The 13,717-nt window shown below is 40.4% G+C and overlaps 1 protein-coding gene across 2 annotated transcripts in view; it reads right to left on the bottom strand.

Moving 5' to 3' along the window:
- ehmt1b (euchromatic histone-lysine N-methyltransferase 1b) overlaps positions 1-13,717 on the bottom strand; it is a 117,677-nt gene that overhangs the window by 23,700 nt on the left and 80,260 nt on the right. For both annotated transcript variants that reach the window (XM_063211052.1, XM_063211053.1), the window contains exons 17-21: positions 12,923-13,024; positions 12,023-12,127; positions 8,780-8,934; positions 7,564-7,740; positions 4,935-5,079 (exon numbers count right to left, since the gene is read on the bottom strand). In XM_063211052.1, coding sequence (XP_063067122.1) covers positions 4,935-5,079; positions 7,564-7,740; positions 8,780-8,934; positions 12,023-12,127; positions 12,923-13,024 — 684 coding nt within the window. The remainder of the gene's footprint in view (positions 1-4,934; positions 5,080-7,563; positions 7,741-8,779; positions 8,935-12,022; positions 12,128-12,922; positions 13,025-13,717) is intronic.

Genomic DNA, 13,717 nt, shown 5'->3' with positions numbered 1-13,717 from the left:
GAATTTTCATGAATGAATAAACACAGGGCATTTTCTTGGACAATTTAAATTTTTACTCATCTCCTCCACTTTCCTCAATATCAATCATCATTTTAAAGGCATTATAAAATACACTCGCCTCCAAAAGAGTTGTCGCCTATCCATCTGTTTGGAATAACAGCTAATAACCTGACTTTCAATTAATCACTTGGCTTCAGAAGTCACTCATATGAAAGCTACAACCCTCCCGAATGAAAATGTATGTACAAAAATAAATTTCATGCACCAACGAAAGATTGACCCTTTGTTGAACACAGACAGGGCAGATTTTCACAAGACAAAAGTTTTGTCGCCTATCGAACATAATGTGAAAATGAGCAGATAAGTCACTTCAAAACACTTCAAATACGCAGATTGGGTGTCATACTTAATCACTGAATCACTCTCACCTCTCCAGAAAATCAACTTTGGCCTTAGGTGTATGTTTAGGGTCATTGTAATCATGGAAAGCAACACAATGAAAATCAATGGAGTTCAATGAGAGATGGTGACATATTCGCTATTCGTAGAGCAATACATTTTTAACTTCATGATGTAATCAATGATAGAAGCCCTCAAACACCTGCAGCATGCATGCAGCTCCTCATAAGAGCTGTATCTGTACCATGTTTCACTTTATGCACCATTTCTCTTTTTTCATATTCTTCATCTCCAACACCATAACGTTTTGATGCTATCAGTTCTAAAATGGTTGATCTTGGGATCTTGACTTCAGAGTATGAGTCCCATTAGCCTTCATTTTTGTCAGAATTAGGCCTGACATACTCTTGGCTGGCTTTTTTGAGACAGGACAGTGGGAGAGACTTCTTTGGTGTTAAAGGTGAAGAATTTGGAAAAAATACATGGTGCCTAAAGTCAAACATGGGAGGGATACAGCTCTTATGTGGAGCTGCATGCATGCTGCTGGTGTGTGAGGGCTTTTATCATTGATTACATCATGAAGTTTAAAATGTATTGCTCTACGAATAGCAAATATGTCACCATCTCCCATTGAACTCCATTGATTTTCATTGTGTTGCTTTCCATGATTACAATGACCCTAAACATACACCTAAGGCCAAAGTTGATTTTCTGGAGAGGTGTGAGTGAATCAGTGATTAAGTATGACACCCGATCTGTGTATTTGAAGTGTTTTGAAGAGACTTATCTGCTCATTTTCACATTATGTTCGATAGGCGACAAAACTTTTGTCTTGTCAAAATCTGCCTTGTCTGTGTTCATTAAAGGGTCAATCTTTCTTTGGTGCATGAAATTTATTTTTGTACATACATTTTCATTCGGGAGGGTTGTAGCTTTCATATGAGTGACTTCTGAAGCCAAGTGATTAATTGAAAGTCAGGTTATTAGCTGTTATTCCAAACAGATGGATAGGCGACAACTCTTTTGGAGGCGAGTGTATTTTATAATGCCTTTAAAATGATGATTGATATTGAGGAAAGTGGAGGAGATGAGTAAAAAATTAAATTGTCCAAGAAAATGCCCTGTGTGTCCATATGGTAAGAGTATATAGTGTCCATATGGTAAGAGTATTTGTGAGGAATACATGCTGTGTAACAGTTTGTCTTGTATGTTACTCTACTTAAGCCTCACACATAAAACCAAGATGTATGAAAATGTTGCAAGTGCATAAAATGAGAGAATGAAAACTTTGTAGGGTTTCATCCAATGAAATTTAGTCCAAGAATACTGCCAGTTTGTTTTTTAAATAGTTCATATGATTTCTAAGTTATTATTGTTCAGAAGATGCTTTCTACTTAAAATGAAGCTGTCAGGATAATTGATCTCTTTTTAGTGCTTACAGTTATGAAAATGAATGTGCACACACACAGACTCCAGCAGGCCCTATGACCCCTCCACTACAGTACCTCATGTCACCTTCACATCACCCCCCCCCCACACACACACACACACACAATGTTCCATCCACACAGTCAGTCCATGCTCTCCTACACAGCAATGGCCTCTCACACCACACACACAAACAGCTGCTGCTTCACATCAGATACCTGCACATACAGTTATAGCCACTTATAGCCCTGTTCTTCCCTGCCACAGACAGTGTTATTCAACACATCAGTGTTAATTTTGTCAGCTTTCTTAAATGTAGTCGTAGTCTTAGTCACAATGACGAAAATCAATTTTAATCTTAGTTATATTTTAGTCATTGCCTTCCCAATTTAGTCTTAGTCTTCGTCTAAATGACGAAAATCAATTTTTAGTCATTTTAGTCAACAATGTACATAATAGAACTTCTCTACACACTGCTTCTCTTTTTAACATACGTCATTGACTGTACAGAATAAACCTTCTCCGCACACTGCTTCTCTTTTTAACATATATCACACTGTACAGAATAAAACCTCTTCACACACTGGTTCTATTTTTCTCTATTTTATTTAACGCCATTGTTAATTTCGTCATCTTTTTAAAATTTAGTCTTAGTCTTAGTCACAATGACGAAAATCAATTTTAGTCTTAGTCATATTTTAGTCATTGTCATCCAAATTTAGTCTTAGTCTTAGTCTAAATGACGAAAATCAAAAAAGGGCATTGACGAAATATTTTAGTCATAGTCATGGTTGACGAAATTAACACTGCAACACACCCAGCCCATGGTCTCCAACACACCGAGCTCATGCTCTCTCATACACTCAAACCATGCTACCTCACACATCTACTCCATGCTGTCTCACAGCAACAGCCCACGCTGTAAGCAACACACCCTATTATCAAGCTAACAGCATACGTTTTTCAATGCATTACAAGCATTTAGGCACTGTGGAAACCCCAACACCCAGGCACACACACCAATGAATGCAGGCAGAGTACTAAAGTGTCACTGTATGCTATACTATGCCTCCTCCGTATTTCTGTGCATGTGGCACATCCTTGTGAATCCTTCTACTGTTTTCCTTACTTGTGGCACATCCTTGTGAATCCTTCTACTGTTTTCCTTACTGGAAGTTGTATTTAAGTCCTATACTGCATTTTATCCATTGCCTAAATCAGTGGTTCCCAAACTTTGCCCTGACAAGGCCCCCATATACCAGTAAGTTCCAGCCAAGGCCCTCCTGCCATGCCACACTTTTTCTGTATAAGGATACACAGATCTGTGTACCCCCTCACAACTTGATGGTGTTGGTGCATCCCAAAACCCATCAAATGAAAACATGAACCATGCTAAACTTTTCTTTCCAACTTGCCAAGACCCCCCTAGCACTGTCTCGTGGCCCTCCAGGGGTCCCCTGCCCCACTTTGAAAACCACTGGCCTAAATGATATTTGATTGTTTTAAATGAAATGTCTTCAAATGTTAACCTTTCATTTAAAAAAACAATTGGTTGTCTATTTCTGTGTTCAAAGATTTTAAAGAAAAACAACAACTTACATCCAAATCCAGCAAGTTCCTTCACACCCAATGGGACACCTAACCGCAGAGATACACCAGCGGCGATCTGAGCGAGTCGAGCGACGGAAGTAATTGACTTTGTATTGAGTCGAGAGATAAAAGCGATTCTGGAGACTAGAGCGATTTGCGCGACGAGCGCGACAATTTGAAGTTGAAATCTTTTCAACTTTCTATGACGCGGTTCGGCGACAAGCCGCGACAGCCAATGACTGTATAGAGGTCAGTGGCCACAGCCAATGGGAATGCTTGAATGCTTTGCCTTCTGCCTGTACGGACATACTCTAGTCTCCTCAATCTCTCGTATCGCTTGCTGCTACACTCTGTCGCTTGAATCGCGTCGCCGCTGGTGTATCTCTGCGGTTAGTCTTCACCCCTTCCAGGCGGCTCATGGGACTGTGAAAGCCTAAACTTTTGACTGGGCTGTAATGGACTGATCAAAGCTAATTTCCGATCCACCTTGTATTCCCCCGTCGATCACACATATGCTGTACCTCAGAATTAATGATAACCAATGGTGTGCTTGTCAACTTCACTTGGCAAGCGATGTTTGAGTCGTGTGTGTGCAAAAATATACAATTGACTACACAACAGAAGTCGCATGTCCGACGTGCAGCCACTTCAGCCACGGTGCAGCGGTAGGGTTGGCTGTGCCTCGGTTCACGTCAAATATGCGAGTCGCACGTTGTAGTCTCCAACACAGTTTTGCAAAAAGCTAAAATAACATTTCTTGCGTTCCGAAAGTGAGTGGTCTTACGACGCAATTCCAAACCTTTGAAATTCACTGCCATCATAATTGAAATCGGGAGCACATGCTTAACAGGAAGAGGATTTAGCTTGACTCGCTCCATTTACTCACATTCAAAATTTTGGAGAGCTCCAGCCCCACGGATTGGAAGTAGAAGGGCGTGACTTAGGTGCCCCATAAGGGCCCACTGTAAATTAAGCATATCCTAAATGATCATAAAAATGGAGGTTGTAAATTTGAATCTCTATTTCCATCCATTTCTTATAAATGTAAGATAAATAATTCAATTGTAACATCTAAATCCAGATAGAATGCACTCCCTTAAGAAATGTCTAGGCTAATATAGGTTCGCCTATTGAAACATGGGTCTTTTTATCCTTAAAAAACGCTCTTAAGTCATAAAACTGAGATTATTATCCAAGATCTGACATTGACCAACCACATTTGACACTTTGCATTTATTTGTAACTGATACCCCACTATAAACAGAGAAAAGGCACAAAAAAACCTCACAAATCGTTTTACACATTTGGGCTCATTAAGTCTGAAAACAAACAGATGGATGATTCAAATTTGAAGACAAAGAAAATCTTTTTATGTAACATCTGTACAAGCAATTTATGCACCAAAATTAACATCAAATTCCAGGTGGGGCCTTTTTTGGGATACAGGGTACTGTACTATGTATACAGCTAAAATTGAATTGCAGTCTGGGATAAGGCTTTAATAAAGCCCTGCTTACCTGTAAATGTGTAATATTTTTGTCTATGTTCATTGGAGATGTAACACAGTTGTCAGGAATGTACTTGTAGTTGTCAGGGCAAGGGTCATCGTCAACAGCATTCACGCATGGCACAGGCACGCTCTCATAGCCTCGTGCGATGTCCCTGCACAAACAGGTGACACAGCATGAACACAGAGATTATAAAAGGACAGAACTCAACAAACACGAACACACACACAGGCAAACATACACGCTCACACACACACGCTCACACACACACACACACACACACACACACACACGCACACACGCACACACGCACACACGCACACACACACACACACACACACACACACAAAGAGTACAGTTATCCAGATGCCAACTTTCACTTATGCACCAAACCCACACAAGAGGAATCCCCAACTCCTTCCTTCCTGGAATTCACCTATAAGGTATTGGTAGAGAGCATGACAAAGAAGACCAATGCTGCATCCATATGCAATGCAAAGCAAAAATAGTATGTCCTATTTACTTGAGTTTGAGAGACTGAATAACATGACATGAAGCAAATGATCTAAAGCCTAAAAGGCAATTTTATGCAACTGAAAAAGCAGTGGCAAAACAGCACCGTCATCCGTAAAATGGACATTACGCAATAAATCCTCTAGAGGGCAGAGGCGGTTGGCTATGAATGGACAGTTATTGTGGCAGATTTGTGTTAGTTTTTACAAATTATTTAGCCCACATGAATTAACCCGACCTACCATTCACAGAGATCACACATTGAAACAACTTATAGGTTTGTTGATTGAGAAAATTATCGTCCTCCAAACTCAAATGTTTCAACAAATGAGCAATGTTTATATAGCAATATATACCCTTTCACAAACTCACAGATTATTTCCCTTACTATGCCCCCATGAATTCCTCTTGTATTGCTCCGTTAATACCTGAACCACTGAAAGTGCACCGCAAACTCTGGGCTGGATTTATAACAGATGCGTACGCAAAAAAAGACTCCTCCATGACTGTGGTACCCTGAGCATGGTACCCTCCCACCACACTGCTCCCTTGGGGCGTCATTGGGTGCTGCCCGCTTGCACGGGTGAGGCATAAAAATGCTATTTCGTTCTGTGCAGTGTGCAGTGAACACTTGTGTGCTGTGGGGTGCTATGTCACAATGACAATGGGAGTTGGAGTTTCCCAGGTGGGCTTTCAAAGGCTTTTCAAAGGCTTTCATTACATGATATTTCACTTAAAATAAGCATTTTAGTGATGTCTCCAAGTTTTCACTCAGTACTGTTACCGATACACATCGCTGCTCTGAAATTTTTGTCACATATTCAACAGTCAGCTACATCCCTTCTGCCATTCTGAAGGACATGGGAGGAGCAAAAGCATCTTCTCTGATGATCTGGTCTATATTTAAAAATCTACATTTTATTTTAAGATGGTCACCCTTGGTCCTCAGTCCCGTTACCTATATTATTGTTGGGATTAACCAACATTAATGATTCTTTTTTTTCTTTTTTTTAAAGAGAGACATGTGCCAATTGACCTTGCATTGATAGCATAACCTTGACATTGCTACGTTTCATGTTTTTGACAAATAATTGGTAAAACCTCATTAATGTAACTTGAAATTCCCATTGCAATTCCCTCACTACTGTTACCAAAATCCCATTACCAACAGTTAATTCCTGCTACTAAATTATTTACTCATGTATGTTCATTTTGGAGTAATTTACAAGTTATTTTCACATGGCATGTCTTATATACACTCAATCGTGGTGAATCAAAGGGAATTCAAAAATGTATGTAATAACTATGGTAATTATTCCCTTTGCATCTTTAATTCTGAGTGACTCAGCCTCTCTGTGATGATCTTAGACCTGGACACCTATATTGACCGTCAGTACAATTCATTTTGAAATGTTCTTCTTTGTTGTTTTATCTTATTTGGATGTTTACTAAATTTCACTGATCCCCGTCCCAACTCTTTTGAGACGTGTTGGATTTATCAAATTAGAAATGAGTACATATGTCCCCCAAAACAATATTTTTTCTCGGTTTTAACACTTAATTTGTTGTCTTTTCACTATTCTCCATCTAATGAATAGATTGAATGTTTTGAAAATGATAGTATTTTGATTTTATTCACTGTTTACCAAACGTCCCAACTTCACCGGAGTTGGGGTTTGTATATGTGCTGACTGTACTGAGGACAACATCAGGAATGCCTGTATCTGTGGTGCCCACTTCATATCTGAAGCTATTGTGACCATCTATTTTCTTGTTTCGGAAGAAAAACCTGGCTAGTTTCTTTAAGAATATGCGGTACATTCGTCAGTCGATTCTGCTGCAACAAAGTGCACACGGGTCAAAGATGTGCAAAATGAAATTGTCATTCAGTGTTATGGATCCCTTCAAAACATGATTCTTAAATTGTTTCAAGTGAATGGATGACAGCCAAGGCTTTCATGAATTCACTGGAAAAATAAATAAATAAAAAGAGTCATGTTTTTTACAGTTACAGTCAGCAGAAGGTATCCGTTATACTGAAGGACAATTTCATTTTGCACGTCTTTGACCCACACAGCATGATTACGTTACACCTGTGAACAAACAGTAAAGGGGTCTATAGTACCTATTGAGGAGCTTATCTGAGGGAGTTTCCCTTGTTCCTGGAGCCCTGCTGCTCTCCTTGAGTTTGCGGCTGGCCTGCAGGGCACTCCACACCTTTGAGTTGTGGCTGCAGCACTCCAGTGGCGTCTCACCTTCGCGGTTCTTCACACACAAGTCTGCCCTCCGCGACAAGAACAAGCTGTGGACAGTAGCGATGCACATTATCAATTAACTTGTCAATTGTTAGTTGACCTTATCAGTTAACATACGATTAATTGAGAAGACACGCTTTTACCCCCCAAATCTAAAAGTTTCATGGAAAAAAAAACGTAAAATTTAAAATTAAAATGATACATATTTCTATTTATATTCCTTAATCCAAAATTGACTGACATGTTCCAACTCTTCCCATTCCTCGTCACACACTCTCCGTCATGCCCATTTCACCAGGGTCTCTCGGCAGGTCGAGTTGGCTATTAATTGCAATTCATTGTTTTACTCGTGAAACATTTTCATTGGCTAAGAGATTCTTATAGGTGCGCTCTATACACTATCAGTCTGATACTCGGATGACGCATGTTTAATATTTACACCTTGACAACAAGTGTGTGTGTGTGTGTGTGTGTGTGTGTGTGTGTGTGTGTGTGTGTGTGTGTGTGTGTGTGTGTGTGTGTGTGTGTGTGTGTGTGTGTGTGTGTGTGTGTGTGTGTGTGTGTGTGTGTGTGTGTGTGTGTGTACAACTGGAGACTTGTCCACACAGGATTGTCAATTACAATTCTCTTGGATATGATTTTCAGTCTTGAAGCTTGAGCCCAGGCAAAAGAGGCATTCTCAACAACTATGTAATATCCATAAGTTGCATCACTGTATTGGATTAAAAAAGAAACATACTTTTTATTCAGAATGGTAGATGCTTTCTGATGAGAACTGACGTAACCCATTGATGCCTAAGGCACCTGCAAAAAACGCCTGCTAAATGCCTTGAACCTTTTTGGGAAAATGTGCCCTCAGCCTATACAACCTAAATATCTCTACCTCCGAAGCACATAAAAACATGAAATGAGTTGCATTTAAAAGCCAAGATCCTCATCTTGCATTAGAACTCAGGTCTAACATACCCACATTTGCAATTTAAAAAGAAATCTCAAATCTCATGATCCTGAATGCTGCGTCAGGCGCCTGGGTCAATGCTGTGTATACACAGCATACAGCATTAACGGGTTACCGGGTTAACTTACACGACACAGTCAAGTCGGTTCTCACGAGCAGCAATGTGGACTGGCGAGTCTCCGTGGATGTTGACGGCCTGGAGGTCACAGCGTCCCTCCAGCAGGATCTCGGCAATCTCCACGCAGCCGGAGAAGGCGGCCCAGTGCAAGCAGATGTTTTCTTCCTAAAACCAAAATCATAAGCCGTAGCTCAATTGAAGATTCAAAAAGATTCAAGTTTCAAAAGATTTATTGTCTAATATCTTGCCATATTAGAAAATTGTCTTTAGATTGAAGGCTAGGAGGATGGAATTGATCTTCCTTTCCACTGCCTGGATATACAGGTCCTTCAGCTCTTTCTGGTGAATGCCTATTAGCTTGCTTGCTTACTTATTCTATTTCGTTTATTTTGCTTGTTTTGCGATTAATTGTATTTGTGATTTCTGTTGCCATGGCGCCACATTGTTTGGCTGCCTTTCTGGCATTTTTTTCATCTTTTAAAACTATTTAGTTCATATGAACAGCTGGACAGCTATGACGACGCGTTTCCAGAAAGCACTTTTTAGTACTATTTATCGCCTTTTTCATTTTTGTTTTATTTTTTTCATTTGTTAATCAAAATCGATGTTGTTGGATCAGATGCTACCTCAGCGTAACGGAAGCACATACAAACCGGTAGGCAGACAAGGACGTATTCTCTGTCTCATCTAGCGCACCTCGTATCCACCCAGGAGCCTACCGGATACCGTGCAGCTGTCTGCTTTGTCTAAAGGAGCGCATACACTGTGTGATATTTTCAATCGAGGGTATTAAGCTCCTTCTCACACTGCACGAGGGAATTGAACAATTTAAAATTTACATCTCACGACTCACGTCCTCACACGAGGCGATAGTCGGATGTCAGCAGAATGCTTCCACTATGCGACACAACAGGCATGTTTCCCGGGTCTGCAGAGGAGGGAACATGTGCACCTGAGGTGGAGATGAGGACGCGCTCAAGAGCGAATCACGTTTTCCTATCAAGTTGTGCATGTGTACTGTCAAATGGGGTCGTAGCACTGCTTTAACTGTGCAATTTACTCACGAGGGACAACCAGGATTTGAAATAGTTTTGGTTTTCTTGAGACCCTGCGATTGGACGATCTTGAGGTGAAATCACTTGTCGTTACCCCATGTACAGTACACAATGCGAGACTCACGATTGACCTGCAATTGGGCAAGAAATCGATCTGCCATGGTGTTCCTGGATATTCTCTGGAAATGTAGGTCTTCTGATAAAAATATATGAATATCACATTCAGCCCATTTTCATAGAAAATTGCTATCGCTGATGATTTTTTAGAAGAACAATAGCCTTAAAGAAATACTATGCAACTTATTCGTTGTGATGAAATGGCTTGGAACTCAAGGTTTGCTTGACTGACCTGTTATGGCGAAAATGGTAATATTTCCATCACCATCTGGTGGTTCTGCTCCGAAACAGCACTTGCAGTTTTGCCTGGAGGCGCCGCGCCCTTTGTTGTTGTGGAATTTGTGGCCGCTAGGGGCGTCTAGATTTCTATGGTGTATGAGTGGAACGAATGAGAGAACCATTCATCCCCTTCGTTTGCTAACTAAGCAGCAGCAGCTCGCTGAAAGCTGGCTACTGGCTAGCTGATTGTAAAATATCACGCTGGCATGCAGCGAAAACAACGAATGGGACTGCAAATAAATCACGAGCTAATTGAGATGAAAGGTTTGGACAGGCAAATAAATCGCTTATGTGAACATTGGAAAAGGGCTTCAAAACGGAGAGAGCCGAACGCCAAAAGAGCAAATATGTGGATTTTATCACTCATTCACTGCACTGGGATTTATGCATTAGCATTCTCAAAGTCCACGCCACCTCGTTTTAGTTTACAAAGCTACACAAATGTATACGAGTTGAAATCTGATGGCGCACATTTTACTTGATGTCAAAGGACACAATCAGTCGAGCGAGGCTAAAAATGTTGTTGCCGATCAAGAGGAAACAAAACGTGATCTCTAGCCGGCTTATGGGTGTCCACTTTCACTTTCAACACCACACAAGATAAAAACGCGTCTTGTCACCTCGACTTGGAAATCAAATCTTTATTATTACAACGAAATAATCAATAGCCTTTTGTCTCATCTTTCTATACTATATAGTTACTGGAAATGTGAAATAAAGACGGGGATATCTGCCGGGAACAAGTGGATCAAATAATAGTATCCATCTGAAGGAAGTGCAAACGTGATTGCAGTTGTGTGAAGTGAATTAACGAAGCAGCGAACTCATAAGCAAGGGGGAGAATCGCTGATAAAGCCCCTTAGAAGTGGAGAGAGCTGAATGCAAGGAAGGGAATCTGGCTAATTACAGAAGACGAAGAAATTTAATTCGCACATAATCTCGAAGCCAATGTCTGTCTAATTTAGTTCAATGCACATTTTCGGCAGAACCACTAGAGGCCGCCATAAAGTTGTTTACATCGGTGTGTTTATGTCAAAGTTGCATAGGATATCTTTAACAAAAGGTCATGTGTTTGTCGGATAACAAGTTTGCAGGATAAAAACAACAAAAACTACAGGTCAGATTTTGATGCATTGTTCTAAGTGGTTCAAAAACGGGCAAATTTTGAACTTCCTAACAATTTTGAGATTGACATGGATTACTCTTCGGGAGTATTTGACAGATCACTTGACGTTGCTAAATAGGTGCTATACAGGGACTTTCAGTTGCACTTTCCACTGGAATAATAAAAAACTGTCCAGCTATTAGCGTTGCTGCTCTTTCTTAGATACAACTACACCAAATATCATTTAATGTGGACTATGGGCACATTTCTGATCCACCTCACATTCCCCCCTAAATCACACATATGCTATACCTCAGAATCAATGATAACCAATGGTGTGATTGTCGAGCGATTTGTGAGTTGTATGCGTTCAAAAATATGTAATTATCGGACTACACAACAGAGGTCGCATGTCTGACGCGCAGCCACTAGGGCTGGCTCTGCACCTTCAGCCTCAGTTCACGTCAAATACGTGAGGCGCACGTTGTAGTCTCTTACCCAGTTTCGCACAAAAACTAAAATAAACTTTCTTTGCCTTCCGAAAATGAGTGGTCTCACAATGCCAATCCAAACCATTAAAATGCACTGCTATCATATGTAAAATCCAGACCACATGCCAAAAGGAATCAGGATTTAGCTTGACTCACTCCATTCATTCCCATTTTGCGAGTTACAGACGCACGAGTTACAGACAGACCTTGTCTCTGACATTGATGTCAGCTCCTTTGGACAGCAGCAGCTTCACGATGTCCACATGCCGGTACTCAGTGGCCCAGATCATGGCCGTCCAGCCTCCGTCATCCTGACGTGGTGCAACAAGAACATGGTGCAATACATACAATACAACAAGTATTTATCTAATGTCTATGCAGAGGATAATTACAAATATTCAGTGGTTTCTTTGGGATATTGAAAAGGAAATGACCCCAAAAAGCTGCATGAAGTTGCTTGACAGCACTGACAGGGATGACAAACAAGGTGGAAACAGAAACCCTCTATAACAAAGACCCTCCCACCCCATGCCCCACCTATCGTGATATAGTGCAACAAGAACAAAATGTATGAAGAGTCAAACACAATTTTCCTATTTTTTTATTGGAAATGACTGTCCAGACGTCTTTTCATCTATGTGTGAATTCTTGTCGTTCCAATGCTTTGAGAACTTTCTAAACCAATATAAAATGCATTTTGCAATACAATGACCAATACAACAAGTCCCACAGGCGGACAACAGATGCATCCGTCTATGCCAGTGGTTCTCAACTTTTTTTGCTCAAACGCCCCCTGGCCTTATAACCTGTTGGGGTGAATCATGCCCTTTATTTTTCAATGCCAGCTTATTAACGTCAAGGCATAGAGCGGTCAGCTTCATTTTAAGAGTGCCAAAGTTGACCAAATTCAAACGATTGCAAAGCAAGAATCAGAAGACGCGTTCTCTTCCAGTGCTCTCACTGAGCACAACGAAAAGCACCTGTGCGGTCCACATCGCCCGCCAGAAGAGAATGAATGATCCTCCCTTGCTGGAAATTTGTCTCAGAGCGCACTAATCTGATCAAAATCATATGGTGGTATTACATATGATAAAAGCGGTACTTACCTGGCAGTTGATGTCTATTAAGCCAGTGCCTAATAAATGTTTGACAATCTCATAATGCCCAAGTTTGGCAGCGAGGTGAAGACACGTGGAGCCCTCTGCATCCTGCAAGTACAAACATCCTCATAATCAAACAGAATAAACTGATAGTACAGATGAAACTATACAGTATCGCCTTTAAACTGTTCTAAAACTAGCCTTATGTCTACTTTGATACAGATACTGGAATTTGCATACCCATATCAACAGATCAAGGAACAACTTCTTACATTGGGATAGGATTCTTAACTGCCATGACACATCAAAGACTAGGATCATTCCTCCTTCGGTCTTCATGTCTTTTTAACCTGCCTTTGTTAACTTTTGCTACCTTTTAAAAAAAATCTCTTTACTTATTAATTTATTTAGGGGGGGAATTTTTGAATTGTTCATGAATGAAATTTGCGAGTATATGACAATAAAACCTCATCCATCTTGTACTTCCTGATGTTAACAGGATTGACAATTTCAGGCTTATTTGCTCCTAGCCAGCTAATGTTCAAGGTCACAAGAGCAGACGACATATTTGAAAGAAGATTACTTGTGAATTTGGTGAATATCAATATAGAAACCATATCTTTTTAAGTAATGGGTTAAAAAGTGGTAACAGGAAGGACGCTGTAAAAGTGACGACTCCCAATAGTCCAATAAAATAACACAATTCCATGCTAAATAAGACTGCGCAGTATATCACTTCTTTTTATGTGGTGAAAATCCTTTTCCTTGAGTGATGGGGTTTATTTATCTCAGTAACAGGGT

This window comes from Engraulis encrasicolus, chromosome 11 (assembly GCF_034702125.1).
Source record: "Engraulis encrasicolus isolate BLACKSEA-1 chromosome 11, IST_EnEncr_1.0, whole genome shotgun sequence".
Classification (NCBI taxonomy): Eukaryota; Metazoa; Chordata; class Actinopteri; order Clupeiformes; family Engraulidae; genus Engraulis; species Engraulis encrasicolus.
Note: the sequence above shows the minus strand (reverse complement) of the source record. Positions and strands in the feature narration are given on the sequence as shown.